This window comes from Rhinopithecus roxellana, chromosome 15 (assembly GCF_007565055.1).
Source record: "Rhinopithecus roxellana isolate Shanxi Qingling chromosome 15, ASM756505v1, whole genome shotgun sequence".
Classification (NCBI taxonomy): Eukaryota; Metazoa; Chordata; class Mammalia; order Primates; family Cercopithecidae; genus Rhinopithecus; species Rhinopithecus roxellana.
Genome location: NC_044563.1, coordinates 13,492,586 through 13,509,806, shown reverse-complemented (window position 1 = coordinate 13,509,806; position 17,221 = coordinate 13,492,586). Strand labels below are relative to the sequence as shown.

Below are 17,221 nucleotides of genomic sequence, written 5' to 3'. Positions count from 1 at the left end.
AACATAAGAGGGCCAGAAGCTGGGGTCCAAGTCTACTTGTCCCACCCCCTCCACTGGAGCTCCCTGGCCCCCAGCTCCGTACAGCTCCTGCCCTGTAGCCCTTACCTGGCTGTGCTCTGGGAAGTCCTCGTGGGCACTTCACCCTGCTCTGCAGCCACACTCACGCCCTGGGTCCAGGTCACACTAGGCATGATGTGTTTCTCCTGGGCTTTCCTCTCACCAGCCCCGCTATCACCTCATTTAGAAGGCAGGCATGATTTTCATTTTCTAGGCTCAGAGAGTTTGCACAGAGACACACAGCTGGGTCCCTGAGCCTCTCTATGTGAGGAATTCTGGGCACAGGGCTTGGGGAACCCAAGACTGAGGCCAGTAACAGCAGGCTCTGGATGGCCATCAACTCCTCTGGGGCTGTACCTGCAGGGCAAGGATGCCAAGTGCTGCCCCTCCTGCAAGCCTTCACCTCTGGGCACTTTTTTTTTTTTTTTGAGACAGAGTCTCATTCTGTCGTCCAGGCTGGAGTGTGGTGGCATGATCTCGGCTCACTGCGACCTTTGCCTCCTGGGTTCAAGCGATTCTCTTGCCTCAGCCTCCTGAGTAACTGAGATTACAGGCACATACCACCATGCCCAGCAATTTTTTTTTTTTTTTTTTGAGTGGAGTCTCACTCTGTCGCCAGGCTGGGGTACAGTGGCGCAATCTCAGCTCACTGCAACCTCCACCTCCTGGGTTCAAGTGATTCTCCTGCCTCAGCCTCCCAAGTAGCTGGGATTACAGGCACATGCCATCACACCCAGCTAATTTTTGTATTTTTAGTAGAGACGGGGTTTCACCACGTTGGCCAGGAGGTCTTCATCTCCTACCTCATGATCCGCCCACCTCAGCCTCCCGAAGTGCTGGGATTACAGGTGTGACCCACCGCACCCAGCCGCTTTTCTGTATTTTTTTAGTAGAGACGGGGTTTTGCAACATTGCCCAGGCTGGTCTCAAACTCCTGAGTTCAGGCAATCCGCCTGCCTTGGCCTCCCAAAGTCCTAGTATTACAGGCATGAGCCACTGCGCCAGGCCACCTCTGGGCCCTTCTTCATGCGGGAGGCTGTCTGTACAGGCCTGTCTTGGAAGCCAGGGGAAGAACCGGGTGCCCAGGGAACAGCGGCTACTACTGCTTTCCATCTCTAAGTCAAGGGCAGGCAGGAAAGGGATGGACCTCAGATGGAACACAGATGGACCTCAGCCCTATTCCCTCCACCTGCAGAGGCAAAGACCCCACTGGCTCAGACTTCACCAACCTGGAGCAGGGGAGAGAAGCTAAGTTCTAACCTTTGATCAGAAGATGGGGAAGCCACACTCAACACGTCACTGCCTTGGGAAGTGGGATTTGGGGATGGTGGGTCCTGGGGAGAAACAGGCTTTTGGTGTGGAAATGGCATCTTTCCTGTTTCCGACCTCTGCCTGCCTCATGCCAGGTGAGACACCTTCATGCCTGTTTCCATGACTGAGAACATGGGAGTATGCTCCTTTCCACCCACGTTCCTGGTGGATTTTCACCGGAGTTGGGCTGCACTGTGGAGAAGGGGTTGGGCGGCTCCTGTGGCACAGTGAGGGAGCACAGAAGCCCAAGGCAGTCGGTAAGAAATCACCAGTTTATTGAATGAAAAACCCAACATCAACTCAGTCCCTCCCACCCCCATCTCCTCTCTCTGGCCCAGGAGACGCTCAGGACAGCAGGGCTGAGCCCTGGGAAGTGCACGAGGAGAGCTTGGGGGAGGTATGGAGAATGAGAAAAATACTTTCAAAATGGAGTTCTGTGCAAAAACTTCTGGGAAGGATTGAGAGAACAAGAGAAAAGCTCCAAAGGGGCTGTGGGGTGCGGAGGGCTGGGCTGAGGGGCGTGGAGGGCTGGGCTGGGGGACGCGGAGGGCTGGGCTGGGGCCCTGTGTCCTCAACCACTCCTGAGAACATGGACGGTCAAGACTGAGGGGCTCAGACCCCCAGTTGGTGAGAGGGAGGTGACAGGGAGGGAAGGAGCCTGCTGGAGGGAAACCTGGCTGGGAGGCTGGTTCTGGGCCCAGGCTGGGGCCTAAGGAGGGGGAAGAACACAGCAAGGAAAGGCAGACAAAATGACACAGTGGGAGGAGGGAGATGAATGGGAGATGAAATGGGATGTCTGAGGGGCCACAGATAGCATATATGGTGGTGGTGGTCTGCCTCCCATCTCTCCAAGTCCAGGCAGAGCTGTGCTGGGTGAGGGGCTGGGAGACAGAGGCAGGAGCATCATCAACAAGGGCTGAAGTCATGAAGACAATGACTGGTACACAGGGTGTGTCACACGGTACAACCAAGAGACTTGGTGTGCAAAGAATCGAAGAAACACTCAGGACACACACGACATCTGCAGGGAACCTGGGGGTGGTGAGGAAGTCGTGCACGGGTGGTGGGAGAAACTGTGAGGCCCCTCTGTCCTCGAAACACTGTCACCATAGCAACAGGGTCCTGGAGGTGGGGGAGCTGCCTCCTGCCCCTGTGAGCTGTGGAGCAGGAGTCCCGTGGGCTCAGGGTGCCCCCTTACCCTTCCTTGGGAAGCTCTGGGGCAGGTGGAGAACCCCACAAGAGTGGAAAGTGGCCCTGGGTCCTGCTGGAGGAGGCAGAGTGAGTGGATCTGGCAGCTGCGTCTTAGAGGACACCCTGGTGGCTGGAGGGGCCAGGGGAGGACTAGACTCTCCTGCTAGGGACCAGGATTCCAGCTTTCCCATTTCCGGGAAGGGAACTGATACCACAAGAAGGAAGTTGGAAATCTGATGAAGGAAGGCCTGGAGTACTACTCAGTCCCGGGGACTATGGGTACCAGAAGGCAAAACCATCACGCCCTGGGCCTGGAGCAGGAGGGAGAAGGGGAAAAGCAGGAATGAGGAGGGGCTGTGCAGGGATGGGTTGGAGGGGAGGGGAGAGGAGGCGTCCCTGTGCCAGTGTCCTTTGGGACCTGGGCGAGTGAGAGGCAGACCCTGGTGCCAGGGAAGGGATGCTGGGCCCGGGCCTGCTGGCCTCCCCCTGCCCGCAGGCGGTGAGGCTGGTGGCAGTGCCAGGAGGGAAAGTGGCTGGGAGACAGGGCCTCAGGTGGCCTTGCTGCCACTGAAGAGTCCCACTGGAAAGTGCTTGACATGGGTGGGCCACTGGGCTGCCAGCTGGAAGAACTTGATGTCACTCCACTCGACCCCATCGATGGACACTGGGGGTGACAGGGAGAGGAGTGGTGACTGAACTGCTCAGGCCATCTCCCCAGGGCCCCTAGGGAAGGGCCATTGCCTGCCTCCCTCTCCAGTCCCTTTCTTGCCCTCCCGGCCCTGCCCGCCCTCGCACCTCTCAGCATAGTCTGCTGCTGCTTGGCTGAGCAGATGAGGCGGCTGATGCCTTCAATGACCTGGCTCTTAGAATCCACCTCCTTTTCTCGTGGTTTCTTGCTCAGGAAGATGGTGGGAACTGGAAAGCAAGCAAGGCCACCTGTGTCCCAGCCCCTGGGGAAGCCATCACCCCTCTCCTCCCCAGCCCCCACTGTTCCCTTCTTCCTGTGGCGAGGGGAGGTGATCTGCAAAGCAGCCCATCCTCCCTGGCACTGGGCTGCGGGTCAGGATCTTTAGGTTCCTGACCCAGTCCCAGCACTGGGCTGGTGACTTTGGCTAAGGTCCCACTCTTCCCCCTGGGGCTCGATATCTTCGCCTGTTCAGTGAAGACCTTGGTCCAGATGGTCTCTGAAGTCCTTTCCAGCTGGAACGTTCTAGGCAGCCTGTGGGGCAGGGGCCTGCCTCCCTATCAGGCGCGTGCTCTGTGCAGGAGCCAGTGGAGCATGAGTTTGTCCTCATGCTGCCCTGGGGATGCCAGAGAGTGCTCCCCGTTCCACTCCCACTTCAGAAAGGAAGTAAGGACAGGGAGGGCACTGCTGAGCCCCTTGCAAGTTTCCGTGCTGCAGGCCGTGGGTTTTGGCTGTGGGCCTGGCACAACCCCCTGCCTGATCCCCCTTCAGGGGAACTCTGCAGAGGGGAGGCACACACAGAAATAGGCACAGCTGCTTTGGAGCACCCAAAGGTGGCAGGGTCAGGGTCATGCCAGCGCTCCAGGTGCATAGCCAGTTGTGAGTCCCCAGCTGACACCAATGGTGGCAGGCACTGCGCAGCACTGGCCCAGCCATGGGGGTTCCTGCCTTACTCCCATGCACAGGAGCTGGGCCAGCTCCAACTCTACCTCCAGCTCCTTAAGCTACCCCTTCTATCCAGAATGGACTGTATGCCCCTTAATCCTGAAAACACAACCACCTCCTTTTGCTCATGAAGCCTCTTTGGAGCGGCCTCCAGGGCTGGGTGCAAGTGCTCTGCTCCTGCGTCACAGTGACCCGGAGCTGTGGTAGAGAGAGGCCTCTCCCTGTCTGCAGTCCATCCCAGACAGCAGTGGCCAGAAAGGCCCCCTTCAATACAGAGCGGCCGCTGCCTCAGCCCCAAAGTGCTTTAGCTCAGCAGACAGTGACCAAGCAACTCTCTGCAGCCTCGGTTTCCCGCATGACAGAAGGAATGGCCTTGTCTCTCAAGGGGAGGTGGGACTGCCCCCTGCACCCCATGCCAGACCATGGGATGCTTCTTCATCCCAAATATCCCAAGAGCAGATTTATTCCCAGACCCTGAAAGAGGAGAAGGGAGGCCTGGTGGCCCCTGGTCTTCCCTGTCCTTGGGGGCACTTACCTTTCTTGTTCTTTTCTTTGGTGACCACAGTCATGGCCATGGTGCCAGAAAGCTGGGCTTCCCCACTATGGGGCAGGCGGGACACCTGCACCGAGCGGAAGACACTCTTGAGAGTGTTCTTCGAGCTGGCGTCCCTCTTGTCGCCATCCCTCCTCCGCTCCCCGGGGTGGCCCAGCCAGTAGTCCACCTGGAGGCCGATCACATCCCCATATGGGCTATTAGGGCTCCTGAGGAAAGGGAACAAAGAGGAGAGGTGAGCTCTGCCTTCAGCTCCCAACTACATGGGCCCAGTGGGGTAGGGGCCACGCCAGCCCCGGGAGGGCAGGCTGAAGAAGGCTGCGGCTCTGTTCCCTCCAGACACACAGAGCAGCTCATGTGGGAGAGGGGAATCAGGCTGATTTGAAAACAAAGCCGGGGAGAATAAAGGCCCAAGTCACCAAAAGGAAACCGAATAAAAGCTTCACAGGATGACGAGGGCAGCAGAGGAGGAAGCTTTATGAAGGAAGAAAGTGTGTGTGTACGTAAGTGCATGCGCACACATGCATATTCACACAACGCACGCACACATACACAAAACGCACGCGCACACACACACATGCACACACGCCCAGCAGAAGCCCCTGTGGGTGGCTCCAGTGCAGCCTCAGGACAGTGGCTGGTGCCACCTGACCTGTAGCTTTCTCCTTTTCATGGCACTCTTAGCTCAGCAATAATTTTAGCTCCTGGGAAAAGGGCTGATGTGTCTTGAAAGGAGGTGTCAGACACAATAGGTACACAGGCTAGGAAAGTCATCTGACTTTTCTCTTTCTGCCTCATTTCAGAGGTTCCATCAAAAAACAGGATTAACTCGGAAGGGAAAGGAGGTGGAGGGAAGGGTTGTTGCCAAGGCTGCCCAAATCCATGCTGGACAGAAACCCTTCTGCTGAGCGGCAAGATGAGAGAAAACGCCTCCAGGAGGCCAGGAACCTGAGGTCCCCAGAGCAGAATCTGGCCAAGTGAGTACTTCCTCCTTTCCTCCTACTGTTCCCTCCAGAAGACCCTGGAGGGAAGTGCCCTGAGGAGCAAAGGGTGAGGGAGACCAGGGACTGGGATTCTAGCTCCGGGGCAGGCCTCGTACCACCCAATACCTCACTGGCACTTCAGGGGAAGTCACCGGCCAATGCCATCCTCTCTGTTGCTACAAGGAAAGGGAAGAGGGGAAGGTGGAAGGCAGCAAAATGGGGGAAGGGAGGAAGGCTGCTCCCTCCCAGCGCTGACCATGCCTGCTCTCCTCACCTCAGCTTCTTCTTGTCAGGAGCCCACCCCTCCACCCTCCCTCTGCCCCCTGCTCCTGGACCCTTGATCTAAACTGTAGATACTTGAGATCCTAAAGACAGGCACTGACATGCATGTTCTTTTTCTCTTCTTTTTTTAAAAACATGGATTGCTTCCTTTAGAGAGGCCCTCTGACTGTCACCAAAGGAGACAATCCACATCTCTAAAAAAGAAGAAAAAAGGAGGACCCTAGAAAGGACAGCCCAATCCACGTCACTATGTGGCCCAGGCCTAGCTTTGAACTCCTGGGCTCAAGCCATCCTCTGGCCTTGGCCTCCAGAGTGACTGGAACTACAGGATGAGCCAGCGCGCTCGGTTTCCATGTTCTTATGTAACCTGCTTCACAGTCCTACAAGGTGGCCATTTCACCTCTCTTCATTAGATGAAATTCAAGTTCAGTAACCTGTCCAAGCTAAGGCAGTGGACAGACAGAAGACAGAACCACTCAAATCCACGTGTGTTTTATTTCCCAAGTGTCATGCTCTTTCTACCACTTGGGAGGTCCCATAACAAGACACTTGCACAGCACTTTACAGGCCTCTCTGCCAACACTGTCTCATTCAGCCCAATACTGTGAAACAGGGCAGAAAGTGTCCTCCCATGACTAGGCCGGCAAGTGACATGTCTCTGAATTCTAACTTTAGTGTTTTGGGTTTTTTTTTTTTTCTGGAGAGACAGGGTCTTGTTGTCACATAGGCTACTGTGCAGTGGCATAGTCATGGCTCACTGCAGCCTCAAACTCCTGGGCTCAAGCAATCATCTTGCCTCAGCCTCTGAGTAGCCGGGACCGAAGGTGTGCACCACCACGTCTGGCTTCCTGTGGCTCCCTTCTAAGCCCATATGCCTGTCACTGGAATCAGCCGGGTAGACCTGATGGAGGGAATGGCAGGACAGGTACGGGCAGGAACCTTACCCCACGATGGCCAGGGCGCTGCTCATGGATGGGGAGGAGGGAGGGGTGGCTGTGGCATCTCGGCTCAGGCCCGAACTGGAGGGTGGTGACGTGGAGGGCACAGTAAGACTGACCACAGGAGAATCATCCCCATCGCCTGTCAGGGGACAAACGACAAACACAGTTGGCCAGAGGAAGCTATCCCTGACTCGGTGATGGCAAGGAGCCGGGGTTTCCTCCCATCCCATGGCTTGCTTTCCTCCTTTGGCCCCAGGCTCTTCCCCACCTCCCCCAGCCACCACTGCAGCGGGGGAGTGAGGGCACCCACAGGCTTCCTGCTCAAGCTCTGACTTCCCTCAGGACATCCAGAGCTTAACTTCTGGCCTCCTGGACTAGAGGGAAGACAGGGAGGGCACCAGCCTCACTCCACAGAACAAGGAAGCCCTAGGCTCACCTGCTGTGGAGGGAGAGTCTTCAACCAGACCCACCTTCACCACCTGCAAAGAGAGAAGACGCACTCATTAGATCCTCCTATTATAGCAGGCATGTTCTGATCCAACCAGTAACAGATGGTTGGCACAAGAGCCATCACTACACATTATTTTATTGTCGGCTTTAAAATCTTTGCAAATCTGGGCCGGGTGTGGTGGCGTGGCGCCCGTAATCCCAGCACTTTGGGAGGCTGAGGCAGGAGAATCTCTTGAACCCGGGAAGTGGTGAGCTGAGATCGCGCCATTGCACTCCAGCCTGGGTGACAGAGCGAGACTCCATCTCAAAATAAATAAATACGTTAAATAAATAAATAAGTAAATAAAAAAACTTTGCAAATTTGGAGCAGCCCAGCTATAGAAACAACACAACACAACACAACACAAAACAAAACCTAGTTTTAACAATGAGGTGGGGCAAGCGAGACTTTGCAGCTCTTCTCTGGGGATAAAGAGCTGAAGGCAGGAACCACTGTGATACTCTGATCTCGTTTCTCTAGGGTCCTGTGGGCAGAGGGCCTAGGAAGATGGCTCTGTCTCTGCCAGGTGGGAGTGTCTATAGGCCAAGTGGATGTGCTAAGCTGTGGACACCAGCCCTCTCCTCTCTGATCTTACTGGAATCTGGAGGAGTACTGAATGGGGGTAGGGGGATTCCTTAGGAATTTTCAATTCTCCACAGAGAATTCTGGAAAGGACAGCCTGGGCCCTCCAGTGGCTAGAAAAGAACACAGTCGGCCGGGTGCGGTGGATCAAGCCTGTAATCCCAGCACTTTGGGAGGCCGAGATGGGCGGATCACGAGGTCAGGAGATCGAGACCATCCTGGCTAACACGGTGAAACCCCGTCTCTACTAAAAAATACAAAAAAACTAGCCGGGCGACGAGGCGGGCGCCTGTAGTCCCAGCTACTCGGGAGGCTGAGACAGGAGAATGGCATGAACCCGGGAGGCGGAGCTTGCAGTGAGCTGAGATCCGGCCACTGCACTCCAGCCTGGGCGACAGAGCAAGACTCCGTCTCAAAAAAAAAAAAAAAAAAAAAAAGGGCCGGGCGCGGTGGCTCAAGCCTGTAATCCCAGCACTTTGGGAGGCCGAGACGGGCGGATCACGAGGTCAGGAGATCGAGACCATCCTGGCTAATACGCTGAAACCCCGTCTCTACTAAAAAATACAAAAAAACTAGCCGGGCGACGAGGCGGGCGCCTGTAGTCCCAGCTACTCGGGAGGCTGAGACAGGAGAATGGCGTGAACCCGGGAGGCGGAGCTTGCAGTGAGCTGAGAGCCGGCCACAGCACTCCAGCCTGGGCCGCAGAGCAAAACTCCGTCTCAAAAAAAAAAAAAAAAAAAAAAAGAACACAGTCACAGACTAGGTGAGCATCCAGGTTGTGGTCTGAAGTGACAGGTGAAGTCCTGGGCCCTATCACCTAGGCCCAGTCCCAAGCAAAGAAGCAGCTGGGCTGGGAGTCCAGAGGGCTGGACCCTGGTGGGGCGAAGTCTACCGCACAGGTCTGCAGGTGGTTGCCTGGAGGCTGCTGTGACAGCAAGGCTGTGTTCGCTGAAGTCTGTCCTGATTCTCTACGCGCCCTTCTTTTGATTCCCGGAGAGGAACAAATTGCCACTCTGGGGCTTCCTGGATACAACACCCCTTCTCTCCTTGTTCGCCTGGCATTGGATGAGGTTGCTAGCTCTTTTGGTTTTTAATTTGTTTTAAATTTGTTATCTCTCTCTCGGTTGCGAGGCCTGAGTGAGCAGCAACTCACAGCTCCACGAAGATGTGTCAAACCACCAGCCGCAGCTATGGGCTATGGCCCTGGGGCCTGTAATGTGGCCATGGGAGCAGCCCAGGGGCTAACTGGGGAGTGGCTAGACTGCAGGATAGGAGGCTCTGCAAGGCACGAGAAGGGGCTGCTGGATTTCCCCAGCTCAGGTATCTCCTGAGATCACCCAAGACATCCACATCTTGGATGTGCAGAGAGCAGGAAGAACACGGAGCTAGGCCCCGTCATCCACATGAGCCCCTCCCTGTCTAGACACTACAAGGAAGCCTCAAGGAAATTACAAAAAAAGATACAAGCTGGCTGGGCATGGTGGCTCACGCCTGTAATCCCAGCACTTTGGGAGGCCGAGATAGGTGGATCTCTTGAGTCCAAGAGTTTGAGACCAGGCTGGGCACCATGGCGAAATGCCATCTCAGCAAAAAAATACAAAAATTAGCCGGGTGTGCCATGCGCGGTGGCTCATGCCTGTAATCCCAGCACTTTGGGAGGCCGAGGTGGCTGGAGCACGAGGTCAAGAGATCAAGACCAGCCTGGCCAACGTGGTGAAACCCTGTCTCTACTAAAAACACAAAAATTAGCTGGGCTTGGTGGCAGGCACCTGTAATCCCAGCTATTCGGGAGGCTGAGGCAGGAGAATCACTTGAACCTGGGAGGCAGAGGTTGCAGTGAGTCGAGATCATGCCACTGCATTCCAGCCTGGCAAGAGTGAGACTCTTGTCTAAAAAAAAAAAAAAAAATTAGCCGGGCATGGTGGCATGTACCTGTGGTCCCAGCTACTCTGGAGGCTGAGGCAGGAGGATCACTTGAACCCGGGAGGCGGAGCTTGCAGTGAGCTGAGATCGTGCCACTGCACTCCAGCCTGGGCGACAGAGCCAGACTCCATCTCAAAAAAATTAAAAATAAAGAAAAAGCTGGTTTGGAAGGGAAATGCAAAGCTCTTGTAAGTGGAAATCGGAGTTTTCGGTCCTGCTCTGGTGCCATGCTCCGGCCCCTGGCAGGGCTGCACAGCTTCCCCGGGCCCCTCCCTAGGTCAGGCTGAGCCTGTGGCCCAGCTGCTGATGAACAGACGGCCAGCAGTGCACCTGCCATCAGAGACATCCACGGGGTTCTTCCTTGACTTTCAAAGTTTACTAGTGTAGAGATTTCTCCCCAGCTAAATAGAAAAGGAAAGAAGAAAGCCTTCCTCTCAGTGGCCTATCCAACCATGAAGACAAAAGTATCTGTTTTCAGACTTTTCTGAATGCCGCCTTCCACTACTGCCGAGGCAGCTCCCTTTCCCCTGAGCCACGTCTGGACATCATTCCCTGGGCAAAGGCAGCAAGGTCAGGGCCCGGTGTAATAAACAGGAGACACCAGTGATGGACCCAGGAACAGTGTGTGATTTGGAAAAGGTGGACACTAAAAGGGACAGCCTAATCCACATCCTGGCCCAGGGTTTCTCCACCTCCGCACTACTGACACTTGGGGCCAAGCCATTCTCTGCTGCGGGACCTCCTGTGCACTGGAGGGTGACCAGTGGCACCCCTGGCCTCCACCCACTGGCTGCCCCCAGTATAACAACCAAACACGTCTCCAGACACTGCCAGGTAGCCCTTGGGGGCAAAATCTCCAGTGTCTGGAGAACCACTGTTCTAGATGAAGCTTTTGTTTTCCTGCGTAAGGGGGAACAGGAAGACCAGGAGAATGGGTGGGGTGCCGAGCAGAGGGAGTCAGTACTCACGCCAATGAAGGGAATAAACTTCTGATAGGAGTCTTCATCGGGGCTGTTGGGAGACACAGGAGAGCGTCACAGTAGTAGGGGAGACAGGGAGGAGTGCTGGGGAATGGGCCTTTCCTGTCTCACTGTGGCTGCAGCGGATGCTGTGCTGCCTCCGCCTGTCACATCCCGGGGCGGCATGGGGAAGGTCTGAGACTTGGTGGGCATGTGGAGCTCACAAAATTACGGCAAATGACCTGATCATGCAAACTATGCTCCCTGCTTCCCACGTCTGAGTTCCAGCTATGAGGATGGGCTGCTTTATACTGAGGGGCAGGCAAGGAAACTGATGAACTCAGGCTCCTATGGGTGGGAGGCTCTGGGCAAGGAAGGAGTGCTGGGGAGGTGGCGGTAAAAACCACTCACATCCTTTTGGGTTCCTATGAAGGAATGTAGCATGTGGAGAAGGAAAATGTGAAAAAGCAAGGAAGACTCAAGATTCCTCTAACTCACCCAACCTATTTTTAAGAAACCCCTCAAAGTCAAAACTTACAACTTATGCCGGCAGGTCAGCATGGCTTCGGCCACGGGAAGTTGGTGTGTCGTGGCCGCCCCGTTGACGTACTGCATCACCCGCCCCGCCACGTCCAGTTGCTCTGCAGAAAAGCCAAGAGATCACTAACTGCCCCACTGACTTCAGCTGGCAAACCTGCAGACCCTCTCGGAGAGGGCTCCCTTCCTGAGACCCATTAGACTCTCAAGTTGAGTGAAGGATGGGGCTTTACGGTCCTTCTGGTTTGAAGGAATCATGAGCCCAAGGATGGTCCTCTCCCTTCCAATCTTTGCAGTTCCTCGAAGCCCTGCTCTTTCTTGGGCCACTCACACCCTTCTTCTCATGCCTACTTGCTCCTGCCTGTCCTTGCGCATACCCATCTGGTGGCCTGAAGGAGCGTCACCCCACAGACCTTTGCCATCACTTCCTTCTCAGCTGCGCCAGGCCCTCACTACCTCTCAGCCTGGAAGAGCTCAACCTCATTCTGATACCTGCCACCTTTATTTTTTAATTTTAATTTAATTTTATTTTTGAGACAGTTTCACTCTGCTGCCCAGGCTGGAGTACAGTGGCATGACGAGTGCAGTGGCGTGACGAGTGCAGTGGGCGTGATGAACCCGGTGGCGTGATGAGCGCGGTGGCGTGATGAGCGCGGTGGCATGATGAGCACGGTGGCGTGATGAGCCAGGTGGCGTGATGAGCACGATGGCGTGATGAGTGGTGGCGTGATGAGTACAGTGGCGTGATGAGTGGTGGTGTGATAAGTGCGGTGGCGTGATGAGCCCAGTGGCGTGATGAGCGCAGTGGTGTGATGAGCCCAGTGGCGTGATGAGCACAGTGGTGTGATGAGTGGAGTGGCATGATGAGTGGAGTGGCGTGATAAGTGCAGTGGTGTGATGAGTGGTGGCGTGATGAGTGCGGTGGCGTGATGAGTGCGGTGGTGTGATGAGTGGTGGCGTGATGAGTGCGGTGGCGTGATGAGTGCGGTGGTGTGATGAGTGGTGGCGTGATGAGTGCGGTGGCGTGATGAGTGCGGTGGTGTGATGAGTGGTGGCGTGATGAGTGCGGTGGCGTGATGAGTGCGGTGGTGTGATGAGTGGTGGCGTGATGAGTGCGGTGGCGTGATGAGTGCGGTGGTGTGATGAGTGGTGGCGTGATGAGTGCGGTGGCGTGATAAGTGGTGGCGTGATAAGTGTGGTGGCGTGATGAGTGGTGGCGTGATGAGCCCAGTGGCATGATGAGTGCAGTGGTGTGATGAGTACAGTGGCGTGAGTACAACCTTCTGGTCTCAAGCAATTCTCACACCTCAGCCTCCTGAGTAGCTGGGACTACAGGCGCACACCACCATGCCCAGCTAATTTTTGTATTTTTGTAGAGATGGGGTCTTGCTATGTTGCCCAGGCTGGTCTCAAACTCCTAGGCTCAAGTGATCCACCCACCTTGGCCTCCTCAACTGCTGGGATTCCAGGTGTGAGCCACTGCGCCCTTGACCCCTGCCACCTTTATTTGATATTCAAGAAAGCACCTGGTTGGTGTGGCGTTATTCATTTACCAAGTGACTGTTTCATCACTCGACTGCCATTCTCTGCTCCTCATATTTCATTTCTACAACTAGAGATGCCCTGCCCACTACGCCAGCATGGCCGTCGTTCCTTCCAGATGAACAGGAGCAGAGCAAATAGCAGAGGCTGAAAACAGGCAGAGTGGAGGGGCTGTGCACAGTGAGCCTCCACTTAATAAACACTTATGGAAAAATGAATGGGCAGAGTGACCGGGAAGGTGAGAGCTGCAGGGAGGAAAGCAGCATGACCTCAGCCTCCTTCTGCAGCCAGGCTGGCACCTATGGACCCCGGGGGTGGAAGTAAGCTCCTTACACAGGGCCATTACCTGACACTGGTGGCTCCGAGCGACTGAACAGATCTCTCCAACCAGAATCCAGGAAGGAACTACTGTATTTACTGTCAACTGACCCCAAGTATTTGGCCACAGGGTGAGAACCTGGTAGATGGAAAACCAGAGGTGTTGAATTGATCAGGAGATGAGACAGTGTGGGAGCAGCTGTCCCTGGCCATGGCCTTGGTCTTCTTGACTGTCCTTTCCTAGGCCCCAACCCCACCATCCTGTTCCAGACAAGGTATCTGTCTACAGAACCCTCATGCCCAATGCCCTCCTGGTGCTGCCCGTCTTTACCGAGGGGAATGATGAGGAAGCGCATGTAGCCAAGCCAGTCGGAGGTCTTGTTGGCCAGGGACTTGACAAAGAACCTGAGGATGGAGCTCAGGTAGCTCTGGCCTCCCACAGCAGCCACCTTCACTGGCCTCGGCATGGAAGAGTTGCAGTTGCAGCTGGGGAGGAAGTGGAGTGTCATAGCAGTGCTCAGGCGGTGCCAGGATCCTGCCCAGCAGGTGGCCCAGAGCTGACTTTCTGTGATCTCAACAACCCACAGGGGAAAAGCAAACCAATCCACAAAATAGAACAGACAGGATCATACAGGGAATAAGCCACAGTACTTTCACAACCAAGAGAAAAATCCGGGTCAGAGGGCATTGCCCATGAAGCAGACAGAACAGCTGAAGCTAACGCAGGGTGCGTGCCCCCAAGCCTGGAATCCACAGTTCTCTTTTACAAGGGCAAGGGACTCAGGCCTTTTAGGAAGGCCCTAAGGATGGGGGAAGCACTGACTTGAGGGTGGGGGAAGCACTGACTCTTGAATGTCTAGCAGCATGTTGCAGTTGGAAGGAATAAAAGATCTTTTTAAAACCTGTATGTCCTCTCCATCATGGGTTAAAGAGGATAAAGCAAGTCAAGGCATGGCAGGAGTCCACGCAGGGAGGCAGGGAGCACAGGAATTGATATTTCCACCCCTGATCCTCTGGGGTCTGCAGGGGCCTCGAGCCTCACAGCCTGCTGCTGCCACCCGCCCCCCAAAACATGCGCCCCTCTGCAGATTCTTAGTCTGATGAGGCCAGGAGGGTCTATAATTGCTTAGAAGTCAGGGTAGGAAGATGAAGTCAGAGGGAATCCCTAAGGGCAGGAGAGTGGAGGCCAGAGCCCTTACTAGCGCTGGATCCGGGTGAGCAGGGCGGACAGCACAGCCTGGACCTCCACGGTGGAGCAGGTGCACACCACAGGCTTCCGCTGGTCCTGGAGCAGCTCAGCCACATACTGGGATGGGGAGGGAGGAGAGCAGGGACACAGGTGAGAACACATCACTCCTTCACAAGGGCCAAGAGGCAAGCGAGGCCCAGACCAAGCTGCAGGGCCCCTGTCCTCTGCAGTTCAGACTGAAACTGGGCAAAGGCAGCCAGGTCTCCAGACTGCCAGTAAGGAGAGGGTGGGGCCGACCCACGAGACACGCAGAGTGTGAGAGATGGCAAGGCTTAGGTGGTTTCATATGCTAGGACACTCCAGGTGTCCCTGGCACCAGTGTCTAAGTCAGGTAGACAGCGCTGAGGGAGCAGGCAGGGGTGCTCTGCCCTGCTGACCTGCCTTCACGGGGTCAGCCCTGGAGGTCACAGCCAGGTGCTTCTCGAGGGGCCTCCATTTTGCTATGCTGCCTGACGCTCCTGGCGCCCTGGAGGAATTACTGTTGCTTTTTGTTTGTTTCTTAACATATAAGGAAGCTGAGGTACAGCAAAGTTAGTGACTTAAGATCCTGCAAGTTGGACAATGACAGAAATTGGACTAGAACTCAGAGTTCTGGGCTCAGTTCAGAGCAGGCGGGGGCTGATGAAGGGGTGAGTTTCTCATCTCCCCACGCAATAGCATGGAAGCCACACTGACAATGCACCCCGGCATTGCCTGCCCTCCAGGACTCCCACGTGGTCTCGCAGTTTCAGCACTTACCTGGCCCTGCCAGTCAGTGGTATTCACCAGGATGACATTTTCTGGAAGGGCTGCATCTGACACCAGGATCTGATTCAGCTGGTCATATACCACCTTTCTTGGAATCTGCAGGAACAAAAGTGTCTCTTGTTAGGGAGTCCCCAGGGAGCCTGAGGACAGGGCTGCTGGACTGGTGCATGGGGAGTCCCTGGAGCAGGGGTGTTCAGAGAGAACAGATATGAGGCCTTTGGGAGGGAGATTCAGTCTCCCACTGGCCAGACCACGATGTAAAGGAGGAGAAAGCAGCAGCAAAACGAGTCCTTAGAGGACACACGGAGAGAAGCAACAAAGCCACAGTGGTTGTCTTGCCAGGGCAGGTGGAGAGGGAGGTGCAGCAAGCCTCGTGGATGGGAAACGGTGTGGGTGGCAGGAGGGGCAGCAGCATAAGAACCAGGAGAGAAGAGGCAGAGGGCGGCCAGCAGGTGCTCAGAGAAACGGAAACGAGGGCAGTGGGGAGAGAAATAATGAGAGTGGCAGTGAGTGCTGTGTGGGGACCTGCTGTCTAAGGGAACAAAAGGTATTTCAGGAACAGTGATTAACAAGAAGGACAATACCTCACCCCAGGCACTGGGCTATTCTAGCCTCAAGTTCATTTTCAGCCATGTAATAGCATGGAGCTCAGGAGGCCACACTGACAATGCACTTGATAAGTTATCAGGGGAATGAACAGGCTGGCTATTTAACCCTAGCAGAACTGAACTGTGTGAGGTGTGCTGGGAAAATCCCTGTCCCAGATCTCTGACACCACAGCCCTTCAAAAGGAGAACACAATTCCCAAGGCCCAGTTGCTTCTGACTTCTTCTCCAGCCCACTCTCAGGTCCTTCCATTGAAATAGTTTAATATGGCCGGGCGCGGTGGCTCAAGCCTGTAATCCCAGCACTTTTGGAGGCCGAGACGGGTGGATCACGAGGTCAGGAGATCGAGATCAGCCTGGCTAACACGGTGAAACCCCGTCTCTACTAAAAAATACAAAAAACTAGCTGGGCGAGGTGGCAGGCGCCTGTAGTCCCAGCTACTTGGGAGGCTGAGGCAGGAGAATGGTGTGAACCCGGGAGGCGGAGCTTGCAGTGAGCTGAGATCCGGCCACTGCACTCTATCCTGGGCAACAGAGCGAGAATCTGTCTCAAAAAAAAAAAAAAAAAAAAAAAAAAAAAAAAGAGAAATAGTTTAATATTGTCGGCTTCTGGGCTTGAGAGCACGATGACCGACCACAGCTCCTGACTCAGGTCGGAAGCTCGGGTCAGGGTGTCCCATGAGATCCAGAGGCTGCTGTCCTCTGCAACATCGGATTCATGGCACAATCTCCAGACTGACGTCTGATGGAGGCAGAGACACCAGTGGTGTGGAATCGACACTCGCAGCCGGGCAGGCCAGGACCACATAGCATTTTTGGCTCCCGTGCCTGTGCCCTAGGGGTCGGCGTGGAAGCCAATTCCACACTGGCAGTAAGTAAGGAATATGGAAGACCTCTCTAATTTAGTCTTTCTTCAAGAGTTTTTGTTCAGAGCATTTCCAAGTATTCCTCTTCTCTCCAACTAACTGTCCAAGGAAGCCAATAAAATAGAGCCTGAAGTTCAGGGAATCTCAGAGGGTCCTGGTGTTTTGGGGGGACGCAGAAGTACCTGCGTGCTGTGGCCCAGATCTGGGGAGCGCTCGCTGTCCGAACTGTTGGTCCTCTCACTCAGGGGCTTGGAGAGCTGCCTCTCCTTCAGGGGCGTGCTCCTCTTCTGCCGGGGTGTGTGTACCCCTTCCACTTTGCTGCCAGGGAGGTGGAGAAAGGGTGGTGAAATAGCCCCTCCAACCCCAAAGCCACTGCCAGCCCTACTTTACCTCAGCCCCGAAGCCCACACTAAGCACAGCTGCAGCCGGTACCCTCTGCTTCCTTTCTATCTGCA

General features: G+C 55.2%; 1 protein-coding gene across 2 annotated transcripts in view; it reads right to left on the bottom strand.

The window, feature by feature from the left end:
• Positions 1-1,621: 1,621 nt before the first annotated feature.
• The window catches only part of PACS1 (phosphofurin acidic cluster sorting protein 1), a 174,954-nt gene continuing 159,354 nt past the window's right edge, over positions 1,622-17,221 (bottom strand). For both annotated transcript variants that reach the window (XM_010366432.2, XM_010366431.2), the window contains exons 13-24: positions 16,949-17,084; positions 15,287-15,391; positions 14,499-14,605; positions 13,631-13,785; positions 13,328-13,438; positions 11,441-11,543; positions 10,912-10,954; positions 7,385-7,427; positions 6,952-7,087; positions 4,725-4,951; positions 3,355-3,474; positions 1,622-3,223 (exon numbers count right to left, since the gene is read on the bottom strand). In XM_010366432.2, the coding sequence (XP_010364734.1) occupies positions 3,108-3,223; positions 3,355-3,474; positions 4,725-4,951; positions 6,952-7,087; positions 7,385-7,427; positions 10,912-10,954; positions 11,441-11,543; positions 13,328-13,438; positions 13,631-13,785; positions 14,499-14,605; positions 15,287-15,391; positions 16,949-17,084 (1,402 nt within the window). In that variant the 3' untranslated portion in view covers positions 1,622-3,107. The remainder of the gene's footprint in view (positions 3,224-3,354; positions 3,475-4,724; positions 4,952-6,951; positions 7,088-7,384; positions 7,428-10,911; positions 10,955-11,440; positions 11,544-13,327; positions 13,439-13,630; positions 13,786-14,498; positions 14,606-15,286; positions 15,392-16,948; positions 17,085-17,221) is intronic.